This window comes from Bubalus bubalis, chromosome 15 (genome assembly GCF_019923935.1).
Source record: "Bubalus bubalis isolate 160015118507 breed Murrah chromosome 15, NDDB_SH_1, whole genome shotgun sequence".
In the NCBI taxonomy this organism is placed as follows: Eukaryota; Metazoa; Chordata; class Mammalia; order Artiodactyla; family Bovidae; genus Bubalus; species Bubalus bubalis.
The window spans coordinates 71,517,131-71,530,621 of record NC_059171.1 but is presented as its reverse complement, the minus strand read 5'-3'; the positions used below and the strand labels follow the sequence as shown (position 1 = coordinate 71,530,621).

Sequence of the window (13,491 nt, the reverse complement as noted above, 5' to 3'; positions counted from 1 at the left end):
GAAACTTAACAGTTGGAAGATGCAGAGCCAACTCTTGAACCTAGGTCTCTCACTCAGAGTGCATGCTTTCAGTATGCTGAAATTCTGATTTGTAAGCCTGGAATTGGACGTCTGTATTTTTAAGAATCTCCATGTGCAAGTCCAGTCTACCACTCTCCACCGTCGCTTTGATCTGAACTGTCAAGATGTGTTTGCAGTTAATTAGTACTTGCACTGCCCCTGTGCCTTCAAGTTTCTTAAATACCACAGGACACACACAGAATATATCTGGGAGAAAATGTCCCCATTACCTAGACAGTTGGGAATCAATACCTGACTTAAGCCAAACCTAAAGCTTGGAAATCAGGCTTTCCTAAGGGACTGGTGGTTGGATTGTGAGAGGGTGCTTTTTAAAAATTTTTGCTTTATAATTTAATTTATAGAACCATACTCTCTGCTGTTCCAGGGAGTCCTAACTTATGAAAATAATGCTCTGTGAATCTTTCAACTTTTGGCCAAGCAATACCTGTTCCTAAGCCAAGCAGTACATGTAATAAAGGAGTATCAGGGAGACCTGCTCTCTCTTTCTTTTAAATTAAAAGGAAGAACAAAATATTTTCCTTCCCCATCACTGCTTAGAGTGACTTAAGACAGAAGCGAAGTACATGGTGACTCTCAGGATCAAGAAGGTTCCGAGTTGTTCTAAGGAGGATGTGTCTTGCCTGATGGATGGGTGACGGTGTTGGGCACCCCTGTGCTCGCTCCCAGCCTCTGGAGGTGTGTCTTAGCTCCTCAGTGTAAATGCAGGGGTCATTCCGCCCATCAGTTGGCAGCTTACCTTTTTCTTGCACCCAGTATCTTTAAAATGTGGTCATATTGCTTTCAAGCTACTTATTTTAAAAAATGAACCAGTCCTGCTGTGTCCCTAAGGTCAGAAAAATGAAGAAGCCCGTTTTGCCAGCCTGTGGCCATCATGCATTGAGCTGTTTCTCTGTGCCTGGCAGTTTATCTTGGTGCTCATGAGAACTCTCCAGGGTCCATGCCATTCTGTTCATTTCCTGTATAAGGACATCAAGGCGCAGGGCTCTGGAGATTATGCTGTTATTCGGTGGGAGAGCGAAGATTAGGTCCCAGATCAGCCTTGTGCTTTAATTACCTATGCTCCAGAGATGGGAAAATGGATACTCAAATCCAAACTCCGCACTTAATGACTCGATGACCCTAGACAACCCACTTGACCTCTCTGAGCCTATTTCTTTATCTGTCTTACAGGTTAATGATAATAATTACCTATTTTGTTAGATTGTAAAGAGACCTTTAAAAAGGGATATTTCATGAATTATGCATAATGGTGAGTGACTGGCACTGAGTACCCAATTACACATTAGCTGCCATTATTATTACATCATCACCTATTTTCCAAATTATTTTAGTAACTTACAGAGAAATTGGCCAAGGGACAAGTGGGATGTCACTCGGCAATTCCCACTTCTGTAGGGAAAGCATCCAGGTCCAGGTTGAGTGATGGGTCATCAGAGCTGACACTCGTGTTTCCCTCTCCAGCCAGCAGAACGCGGTCATCGGTAGGGGCTCATCCCATGCCCTTTGAAGTTCAGAAAGCGTCCACAGGTGGAGCTAAGCATGCTCGTGGTCAGCCAAGGGCAGTAACCCACCCCAGATTATTATACATACGGTGAGGTTTGGAGCAAAATACCATACTCTTTTTACTCCTAAGGCCAGGCGTTTCCGCTGAAAGGGAACCAGGTCAGAGAGAGGGGAGAAGGGCGCAGGGAGGCGGGGCCTCGGTGGAGGTTGCGGCTCTGAGCCCCAGCCAGCAGGCGGCAGCGTGGAGCGTGGATGGGCGGGGGCTCAGGGGGCTCTGTTGACCGCAGTGCTGGCCACCGGGTGTCACGAGGACTGTCGGGGGCTGCATCTGCGTTGTTCCCCTGCGGCCTCCGCCTCTCGCCCCCAGCAGCTCCCCTACCCCCACCCGCACCCCCGCTTCCCACCAAAAACCAGAAGTTGGCCCTAAAAGTAATCATCTGAGAGGGACTCAGCTCAGCCTCGTCCAGGATCCTAGGCTAAGTGTTGATTCTTTCATTTTATTTTGCCCGAGTAATATATGATCTTAAGAAAATATTTAGAAAATGGCACTAATGGTAAAAAAATTGGGGCGGGGGGAAGGGGACTCGTGATCTCCTTACTCAGAAATTTACTGGATTTACGTATGTGATTTGTTTGGTTTACAAACATTGGATCGTACTGTAGATTAAAATCATTCCTCCTTACGTGGACTTTTTTTAGTCTGTGTCATGTTCAGAAGAATTTAACTGTAGGCACATAAACTGCCTGGGTCTGTCTTCAGCCTTTTGACTGGTAGGGATTATCCATCCTTCCAGCCCTCCTTCACTGCTGGTAAAGAACTTCACGTTTTTATCAATACCATCTCAAACTGAAACCATCCCTCTTTCTCCATAAAAAATGTGTGTTTTATAACATTCCTAGCAGGCTGTTCAGATCTCAGTTTGCTTCTTCTTCACCTGGAGCAGCACTGTCCAGTAGAACTTTCTGAAGTGATGGAAATTTCTTTAAATTTATTTTTAATTGAAAGATAATTGCTTTACGGTATTGTGTTGGTTTCTGCCATACTGAAGTGATGGAAGTGTTGATATTCTTTCCTGCCTCACCTGGTATCCACCAGCCACACGTGATGACTGAGCACTTGAAATGTGGCTGGGGAGTCTTCATGAACTGAAAGCTTTCCGAATTCATTGGTACCACGGATTCGACAGCCTTTGTTTCAAATATGTTGGGACACAGAGATCTTGGGAAACAGAACCCTTGCTGACTGTCCTCTGCCCTTTATTGCTGTCCTTAATGTCCAGTTCAGCTTCATTTACTCCACTGGTTTATGTGTCTGTCTCTTTTGAATTCAAATCTGGCACAACCATGAAGAAATGTACTTCGTATAAATCAGAGTGTTGGGACTATAGCTGTTGCTTGCAGTATCCATGTGACATCTGCTAACATAGGTCAAATGGTGCCTATAATTTGGGCTCCCCTCATAGCTCAGCCGGTAAAGAATCTGCCTGCCTATAATTTGTCAGTACATCTTTATAAAATACTGAAATTAGTTTTGTAAGTGTTTTGTCTAGATATATGGGTAGACTAAATGTGTACCTATGGAAATTTCAGATTTTTCAGGTAACTATGGTTCATATTGTTTTTTTAAAACCAATGGTAAATCTCTGTTGTTTTCCATTGTAGTTTCTTTCAAGATGGTTTGAAAACAGCTGATAAATTGAAACAGTACATTGAAAAGCTGGCTGCTGATTTGTATAATGTAAGTTCTTTATAAAATGCGTGCACTTTAACTTGCTTTTGTGGATAAATAACAGTAAATCTGTCATCTGTATTCTAAGAGCGCTAAAGAAAAGAAGACAGGGCGAAGTGATGTGTCAGCATAAACCTAAGGCTGATAAACTTTTTTTTCCCCTCCAGTTTAACTCAGAGACATCATCCCTGGTCAGATATTCCAGAGTATGTTTCTGGGACGTAGGAAGAGCAGGGTAGGGCAGGGAGCAGGTGGATGGCCATTGGTTCTGAATGAGTATCATCACACGAGTGCTCTTTCGTCAGCAGTTGCAGAAAGACAAAAAGAAATTTTTATCCTGGAAGGAAAGCAGCCAAGTGACTGTCTCTGAATAAGCAGATATTTATGATTTTTTTTCTTGCTTGCTTGTTTTATATTTCCTCCCCTTTCTTTCCCCCTACTGTCTATGTTTTGCCTTTATAGGAAGAAAATCAAGAGGAAAACTTTTTTGAGAAAAAAACTAAATGCCTATGTAGAAATCTCAAATTTGTTCTTCATGAACCAGTTGGCAATGAATAATATTAAAAGTATATACGAGGACCTAGTGTACAGCACATGGAACTCTACTCAGTGTTATGTGGCAGCCTGGATGGGAGGGGAGTTTGGGGGAGAATGGATACTGGCATACATATGGCTGAGTCCCTTTGCTGTTCACCTGAAATTACCGCAGCATTGTAAATCGGCTACACCCCAATACGAAATAAAAAGGTGAAAGTTTGGGGAGGGAAATGAACATTCACTTTCAAATTTAAAAAACAGTGTATGTATTTAGGAGTGTAACTGCATGTATTCAAATAAGGTTTTAGTGTTACAAATGATATTCTGAACTTCAAAAATACACAGCTGTGAATTTTTTCTGATTTTTCTTGAATAAGCTAACATGGCTCAGGTTGCAGTTAAATTCCAAGTAATTAGGAAAAGCAGCACCAAAGAAAAAGAAAAGAAAGGAAAGCAGCACCAGTCCCTTCCCCTCGTGTAAACTTTGTAAACTTTCGTCTATGCGTTAGCTCTGGGATTCCAGTCATTCTGAGGGTTGTCTTCTGGCCCATTCAGTCACATCATGGTATTTCCACTACCACCCTTTGAAAAACTCAAATGACTCAGTGTTACTTCTTACCTTTGTTTAAAATAGTCCTTCTGAGTTAATTGTCTAGCCTAGACGTACTACGTAGTAAGAAAGCACGTTGCATTATTCACTAATTTCCAACCTCACTGGTAGTTTAAGAAGATGAGAAAAATCATGCCTGTCAAAAATGAGACCATGCGAAGGACTTTTAATAAGGAAATCAACTGTATAATTGTTTGATGAGTGGTATCTATTTGGATGAGTTAAACTCTGATCATAAATGTATGAGAGATGAGTGATAGAAGAAATGTTTTTCTCTCATAGATCAAACAGACCCAGGATGAAGAAAAGAAACAGCTGACCGCACTCCGAGACCTAATAAAGTCTTCGCTCCAACTCGATCAGAAAGAAGTAGGTGGTCTCTGTGTTTCCAGCAGGGCTCACCTCTGAGTGGGGCCTCGTATCCTGATCTGCAGAACAAGCATAGGGAGGGCTTCCTGCCAGGGTGGTCATGGTGGTGGTGGGGACAGATAAGACCCAAGATACAGCTGTCATCTAAAATGCAGTAGACACAGCCTCTAAGTTCCCATTCCCTCCTTGTAAAAGAACAAAAAAGGATCTGCCCAGTTCCATGACCAGGTTTGCCATCCTGGCTTAAAGAGGTGTGCTTCAGAAGAGCACCCCCCCAGGCTTTAAAGAGTAAGCATTGATGATCACACCCCCATTCCAGGCAGCTAAGAGGAACCTGTCTCATTCTGCCAGAAAAATAGAGAACTTATTTTGATGCAGAGCTTTTGTCCCCACAGTTAGAAAAATTAATGTGAGGTTGTCCTTGCGGGCTGAAACGGAGTATACAGTGAATGGTTAAGTGTTAAATGAATGCAATACACATCCTTAATTACTAGTCTCATCTGTTCATTTGTTTGGTCAAGCATTTAATGAATACTTACCGTGTGCCAGCAACTGTTCTAGGCACTGAACTTGGGTCCCTTCCATCAAGGAGCTCATTGCCTAGTAGGTAATAGTCAGCCGTGTGAACCAGCGATCAGACCTACAGCAGTATGGAGGCTGTAAGAGATTGGGAGGGGCCATGCCAGAAAAGAGAAGAAGCCAGAAAGACTCAGGCGGAGTCCGCAGCCACCTACAGCTTGGGGCAGCGTGGGTGGAGGAGTGAGACATGCTGCTTCTGAGGCAAAAACCCAGACGTGGTTGTGGAGGACCTGGGGTGCAACTGAAGGGAAGGGACTTCATTTGAAGGGCCCATGGAGTAGTGAGCACCATTCACCGCATGGGAGAAGGTAGTGCTTATGTTATGAAATTACGATGGATTCAGTTTAAGTGCAATACTTAATCAAAATCACAGAAAATACAGCACTTTTATAGTTTCAGTTCCTCCCTGTATTATCTCACAATTGCAAGCTGATTTTTTTTGTTGTTTTTTTAATTTTCGGCTGCACCGTGCATCATGTGGGAATCTTAGTTCCCTGACCAAGGACTGGACCCACCCTTCCTGCAGAGAAAGGCAGTCTTAACCACTGGACCACTGGGGGAAGTGTTCCCCCCCCCCCGCCCCCCCCCTTTTTTTTTTAAATGTTGCAAACTAACCCTCTGTAAATTCCTAAAGTTTCCAAAAGGGGTTCAAGGAGTCCAAAACAGGAACAGAGCAAACCCCCTCAAGCATGCGCCAGCACCATTAATCTTAAAGCAACTTTGAAGGTTCCCTTGACTGAATGACTGTCACCCTCTACCCTCCTGCCTCCTCAAATCCAGTTTTTATATAAATCCTGGGTGTTCACGCAGCGAGTGGAGCCTGCAGCCCTGCTCTGAGCACCTGCTGATCCCTGGGAGGAGGCACCAAGGGGCTGGGAGGCGTGTGGGCTCATACCCAGCTCATCCAGTCTCTGCAGCGTCTGCACCTGTGCTCTGAGGCCTCAGACCACGCTTATTGCTGGCCCTGGGAGAAGCTGTCTCCTGCAGCTTGTTCTTACTTCTCAGTGAAAGAGCCCTAGAAATACCCAACTAGAGGGGTAAGAGCTAGGTCTCTGTCTGGGGAGAAAACGACACGCTTTTCAGCTGGCAGTTGTATACTTAAGCACTTCCTAACTTTGTTTGGTCACACGGATTACCTCTTTCCTGTGCTTGGAAGCTTTCCTGGGAGAAAAAAGAAAAAAAGACTATTACAGTCCCTTTTTGTTTTGCATAAAGACTATTCTGCTCACACTAGTTAAACAGCATAGTTGCATCTAAGCCTCTCATACGCATGAGGAAATCCACATGGTTTATTTTAATTCCACTCCAAATTAATAAGTAAGTTTTCATTAACACCATGTCCAGGGTATTTTACAAGTAAAGTTGACTTTTCATAACATGGCTGTCCCATTCTCATGGTGTTTATCATCTCCTATCACAATATGTGTTTAGAAGGTAATGATTTTTAATGACTTAGTAAAAGACTGTCCACCAGAGAGTTCTTGCACTCCAGTTTGGGAAGAGTGTAAAGTAATCTAAAATAAGGACTTGAAAAATTAAAGTCACCCATCAAATCATTCAGCCTTCTCACCCCCACCAGCTTCAACCTGACTCTATTAAAGGAAGCTTCAAGAATTTGAACTCTGAATAGGATCTGTGGATTTTTGGTAGACGCATTTTTTCCTTGTCACAATTCTTTATTGACTTTTGGCAAATGTTTCAGGAAATTAGTTAGGTTTTTATAATAGCCTAACTTTGTAAAGCTGAGCGCCGAAGAATTGATGCTTTTGAACTGTGGTGTTGGAGAAGACTCTTGAGAGTCCCTTGGACTGCAAGGAGATCCAACCAGTCCATCCTAAAGGAGATCAGCCCTGGGTGTTCTTTGGAAGGAATGATGCTAAAGCTGAGACTCCAGTACTTTGGCCACCTCATGGGAAGAGTTGACTCATTGGAAAAGACTCTGATGCTGGGAGGGATTGGGGGCAGGAGGAGAAGGGGACGACAGAGGATGAGATGGCCGGATGGCATCACCAACTCTATGGACGTGAGTTTGAGTGAACTCCGGGAGTTGGTGATGGACAGGGAGGCCTGGCGTGCTGCGATTCATGGGGTCGCAAAGAGTCGGACCCGACTGAGCATTGGACTGAACTGAACTGAACTTTGTAAAAGGACTGTTTGCCTTAATACTATTTTTAGGGTTGAAAATATTTGATTTTTAATGATGCTATTCATAAATTGTTCCCCAAACTCCACCTTTTTCTTTGAGTCTGTCTCAGTAACCCATCTTAGTTTGCAAACTATGTATTCTGCTCATCTCTCCTTTCACAGGATCTGGTATGTTGCCTGGCACCCCAAAACAACTAGTAAATATTTAGTAAGATGACACAAAAGAACTCCTCTGCCCACTCCATTCATACCTTACATTAGAAATTTGAAGCTTCTATAAATAGAGGTTTAGTGTTAAATTGGGTGCCAGAAACAATTATAAGCCATTAAGTCAATGAGGGTGTAATTGCTTGCAGTTTTAGAGGATGTAAGATTCTGCTCCTTAGTAATGCATCTTATATGTTAATAAGGTTTTCTAATAAGAAAGTAAGCTCATTTGTACTGCTAATAGAGAATGGGAAATTGAACTAAAAAAGTACCACCATAGTTTCTCATTCTACACTTTATATCTCTTGAGTCACATCATGGAATTTCTCCAAGGTTTTCTTTTTAAGTTTAGTTTTAAATTGCTTGCCTGAATGAGTTTCTCATTTGCATCTCTCTTTCCTCGGCACATATTGGTTCCCGTTCTGCTGTTAGAGGATTCAGAGCCTATTTCATGCCTTCAGTTGTGCTTTGTTTAGTTACTGTGTGTGTGAGAGTCACTCAGTTGTGTCCGATTCTTTGCAACCCCATGAACTGCAGCCTGCCAGGCTCCTGTGTCCATGAATTCTTCAGGCCAGAATACTGGAGTGGGTGGCCTTTCCTTTTTCCAGATTGTTTTGTTATTAAGTGTTAACAATTCTCCAAGATTTACTTTCTCGAAAAATAGAATCCTCTTTTTGTTTATCTGGAGTGCTATGCTGAACCATCATTTCTCAATATCATAATCATTTGTGTGACTTTCTTAGGTCATAAAACTCAGTAGTTAGTTTAGGATTGTTGATGCTACTTCTGACTCATCACTTCCTTCCTGCTTGGTTTAATGAAACAGACTTCTGGGGTCAAAGCCTAGGCTTCAGCCACTTTATTCACCTTTAAAACCATGTTTGTCTGATATAAAGCAAAGAATACTCAATCTGCTTGTTATTCAGAATTTAAAGGTAATTTAGACTAGTAAAAATATATGTAAGGAATGTCTTAGTAGTAAGTTTACAGAATACAATAGTTTTCATCAATTATCACCATCTGAATCCTTATTTTTTTAAAAAAGTACTTTTACTTTTTTAAACTTGGACCTTTATCTTAAATGTTAGCAGGCCAGTTAAGGTGAAAGAGGAATAGTTTTTAAAGCATTCAGACAGACTAGGAATTATGTGAGCAGATAAAGAGAAGTTGAAAAGGGGTCCAAGAAAGATAGTTATTCTTTTAATAAGAATCTAGATCAAGGAGATGTTAGAGTTTGTTTTTCATGTTTTGGGGAGGTATAGATGTGGCAAAGATACCTGTTAAGTAATGTTCCATAGTTAAGTGATTTCCCTGGGATTTCACTGGGTTAAGGCAGGAATTCTGGGGGTTTCATTTATCCCAGCCTGTGAATTTTGTCTCATGGCTCAAGTCTCTATCATCTGATCTGATCTTCTGTCCTCGTATTTCTTGACTGGTATTGTGGACACACTGCTGCCTCCTTGAAAAAAACCCCAGGTGTCCCCACCATTGCATCGGGGTGTCCCTGGAGGCACTGGAGGAGGCAGACTCTTGCCTGTTTGGTATGAGGTTCAGCCCCTCAGTCACAGCTCCCGAGTCCAAGGCTGTAGACCCTGGTTGAAAGTAAACCTGGAGGGGAATTTTTCAACATTCCTAGGCTCCACCCTTCCCCAGACGGTTAAAACTGTCCAATGATATATTTCAGCTGGAGGGAATCTGGCCAGTTAAAGAAATGACTCAGATTAAGAAAACAAGCAAGGATTTCCCTGGTGGTCCAGTGGTTAAGACTCTGAGCTCCCAATGGAAGGGGCATAGGTTCGATCCCTGGTTGGGGAACTAAACTCCACAAGCTGCATGTCCAATAAAAAAAAAAAATAAAACAAACAAACCAAGCAGAGTTTGTAACCTCTTTAGTCTGAGTCACCAAGCCCGGTACAGCGTGCAGTCAGCTCTCAGTTACCCACACTAGAGAGCAGGACAGCTGGGGCCAAGGGTGAGCGTCCGATTCCAGGACAGGCTATATCCCAGCCAGCATCATCAGCACTTTGCGGCACCTGGATGTTAGGGAGCGTCCGGGGCGTGCTTTTGAACAGTGAACTCATGGTGTATGCAGTAGCCCTACAGATTTCCCTGCAGCTGTTACTGACATTCACCGAGCACTCGCCAAGCACACGCTGTTGGTCCAGGGGATCTTGAAGGCCAGGGAGAGGCCATCCTGGCCTGGGAGGCAGGCCGTGGGCAATCATCAGTAAATGCCTCAGCCTCCTGCCTCTTCCCCATCACGTTTCAGGGCTTGCTTCTGAGCTGTTTATTGTTATTTTCATTAAATTCTCTTCACTTCATATAAATTGTAGGAAAACAAAGGGTCTTCCTACCACTTGCTGTTTTCTTTAGACTTTGTAAGTAAAGAACTGGGTTTTTTTTACACATAAACATGTAGAGGTTTGTCAGCCTTTCAATCTTGGTGAAGCGTGTACTTCCTCTTCCATTCAGCTTTCTTTTCCCTCTGTTCTCAAGTGACCTGAAATGCAACTTGATAAAGATGTTTTATTATCCTGCCACCCAAAGTTTATCATGACTCTGAAGTGTGAGAGATACCCGATGTTAATTATCTTTACAGTGATGTTGTCTCTCTGTGTTGTAAAAACTGCTTAGCCTATAAACAATAAGACTATCAATGAAATTAACTGTATTTTCAAATGTTCTGCCTTTTTTTCCCTCTTGCTTTTGCCCTTCCTGATCGAAGTCTAGGAGAGTAAGTCCATGTGTTTTGTCAGACCGTACTGTCTGTGTCTAACGCCCCGTGTTCCCGTTCTACAGTTCAGCGTTGTCGGTTCTTTTCTTACCTTTCCACAGTGCAGTCTTTAGAAACGAGGGGGAAGCACTCGTGGATGTTAAATTGAGCTTGTCTGCATCTGTGTTGTCCTGTCACCATGTCATACGCTTTTCCCTGCCACCGAGTCATCCTTTTAAATGCAAAGCGTGGGTATAGGTGTATTCTTACAGAGGACTCGTTAGTTGCAGAACAAGAGTTTTATTGCAGTTCTTCATCCCTCACTGAGAAGGGATGCTTTTTGTTGGGGGTATTTTAGCAGAAAAGGTGAGGGAGAGGCAGCGTGCCCGGAGGAGGAACTCTCGGGGTGCATGAGCTTCGCTGGGTGCCCACCTCGCTTCCCCTAGCCCTCTCTGCGCTCGCCTCTGCTGCCAGTGTAGACTGGTTTGAGTCCTAGAACAGCTTGCCGCTGCAGTGTCTCTGAGGTAGAGCTGGCTTCCGGACTAGAAATAGGAGACCCGGACCCCAGCCCTCAGCTCAGGCTTGTCTGGCAATTGCTTACTTGCCCAGTTTCCTCCGTTAGTATATGATCAAGGACCTGGCAGCTCTCAAAAGTCCACAATTCTCTTAGCTCCAGACCAACAGGCCAAGGCTCCATGGCAGACTAGGGTCAAGGAGTGGAGAATTGTCTCCGGCATGAGTCTAATCCATGGCGTCTCCTGTCTAGGATTCCCAGAGCCGGCAAGGAGGCTACAGCATGCACCAGTTGCAGGGCAACAAGGAGTACGGCAGCGAGAAGAAGGGCTACCTGCTGAAGAAGAGTGACGGGTACGTCCACAGCCGCCCGGGGTCCCCTGTGTGCTCAGCATCCTTCCAGGGGCTAGTAACCTAGGGACCTGCCCCAGCCTCTCGGGCAGGGAGACGCACTTACAGTCTCCCATGCACCAGCTTCGAATGGTGCTTCCCTCAGGCAAGTCTGAGAGTTAACCTGCTGTCTTTAGAAGCAGTGGTAACTGGTCTGTGTCTACAGATGGCACCTGTGACTTGTAATGTGTGGTTTGAGGAAGGCAGGGACTGTCCCCATGCGTTCAGCAGATACCTTCTGGGAGTCCTACACGCCAGGCCCTGTTGCAGACACTGGGGATATAACTCTGAACCAAAGAAAGTCCTTATCGTTATAGAGCTTACATGCTCACCAGGGAGACAGACAATAAAGAAGGAAATACGTTTATACATATATGTATAGAAAATGTAGAATGCTGTTTTGTAAGTCTGAAATTTTAACTATTCTAGATGATACCCAAAGTATCTTAAAACAGCTTGCTTTTTCAACCAACAGTGTGCTTCAAAAATCTGCGTAGGTCCACACATATTGTAGTTGTGTTATTCTTTTTAAATGCCTGCATGATACCCTGTAGTATGAATGTGACTGTAATCATTTATCTATTCTCCTGCTATCAGATTTCTGTTGTTGTCTCCCGTTTTCACTATCAACAACAGTGCTGTGGGCTTCCCTGGCGGCCCAGTGGTTAAGACTCTGTGCCTCCACTGCAGGGGACACAGGTTCAGTCCCTGCTCAGGGAAGTTCCACGTGCCGTGAGGTGCGGCCAGAGCGGGAAGAAACCAGTGCTCTGGTGCCTCCCTGTGTGCCTGCTAGTCTGTGTTCCCCTCCCCCTGGGGTAATAAACGGCAGCCCAGACCCTGGCTTGTGTGGGGTTTGGTGGGCTTGTATGGGGTTTGGTGGGCTTGTGTGGGGTTTGGTGGGGGGTTTTTGTGATGATGGTCAAGCATGACACCGCACAGCTGCATGAAGCGGATGCTGTATCGGGTCGTGTTTGGCTCCATCCTCAGGATCCGGAAAGTGTGGCAGAGAAGGAAGTGCTCCGTCAAGAACGGGATCCTGACCATCTCCCACGCCACGGTAAGTGTGTCTGCTCGTTCACCACCCTTGTGTCTGCGATGCCTTCTGGCCACGTGGCCCGGAAAGCAAGCGCATGCTGTAACCAGCCTGAAACTCTGCCCCTGTGTGTTTAACGTGTGGGGTTCAGTCAGAGGGTTTAGGAGATTCCTTCACGAAGGAAGTCTGTCCTTCTTTGTCCTGCCTGGTTCTCCTGCTTCACCAGAACTTTGCCTTCTGCTCCCTCGAAACCGAATCGGGCGTTCCTTACTTTTTTCATCTCATCTCTGGGAAGATATTATTGGCTGTTCTGAAGTTTTAACACATCTAGATGCTACCCAGATTATCTCAACAGCTGGCTCTTTCTTTAGAAATCTGTGTAACTTCACACATATTTGGAAAACCTAAAGTTTTCTGCATCCCAGGTTCACCATTTGCCTGGAGAAAAGCATTTAACTGCCAGAGGTGCTGGTGGTGATTGAATGAGGCGCCCCGCTGTGTGTGGCCACAGTTAATAGCAGTTGGTATTTGTGCTACCTCTTCCTCGGACGCCCCTGTAGGTACCGAAATCTATTGACAGGCAGCCTGCCCTGCTGCATACGTTGGAAATTGTGAGTCCACCTCTCCTGCCCCCGGAGCAGCCCAGGGGAAGTGGGTCCTCTCCACCTAACCTCTGACCATCTCCCACTGGTTTGTGTTAACCTGGTCCCTACTTTTCACTGGCTTCAGGCCACACTTTTTTTTACTGCCAGTTACATCGCTTTGTAATCACATAACCTGCCCCCACAGAAAGATCTCTGTGGCCAGTTTTAGCTGGCTTCTCCAGACTTTGCAAACACCTCTCATTCCTTAGAAACAGGTTGAAAATCAGGGCCAGCAGTTTCCTGAGAAAACATGTGGAATTCAGTGACCTTTTGAAAAGTGGATAAAACAGCTTTTTTCGGTCAGGAAATACAGGGTCTTTGTTTGGGACCCCTTAATTAAGACAGGGGAATTCCTCATGCTGGAAAGGCCCAGTCACTTTGGCAGGTTGTTCTTACCAGGTTGACTTGGGAGAGGGTCAAGTATGTGTTTAGATTGGC

At 44.5% G+C, this 13,491-nt stretch overlaps 1 protein-coding gene across 10 annotated transcripts in view; it reads left to right on the top strand.

The window, feature by feature from the left end:
- The window catches only part of ASAP1 (ArfGAP with SH3 domain, ankyrin repeat and PH domain 1), a 339,709-nt gene that overhangs the window by 267,638 nt on the left and 58,580 nt on the right, over positions 1 to 13,491 (top strand). For all 10 annotated transcript variants that reach the window (XM_044928833.1, XM_044928832.1, XM_044928834.1 and 7 more), the window contains 4 exons: positions 3,247 to 3,322; positions 4,743 to 4,829; positions 11,240 to 11,340; positions 12,364 to 12,433. In XM_044928833.1, the coding sequence (XP_044784768.1) occupies positions 3,247 to 3,322; positions 4,743 to 4,829; positions 11,240 to 11,340; positions 12,364 to 12,433 (334 nt within the window). The remainder of the gene's footprint in view (positions 1 to 3,246; positions 3,323 to 4,742; positions 4,830 to 11,239; positions 11,341 to 12,363; positions 12,434 to 13,491) is intronic.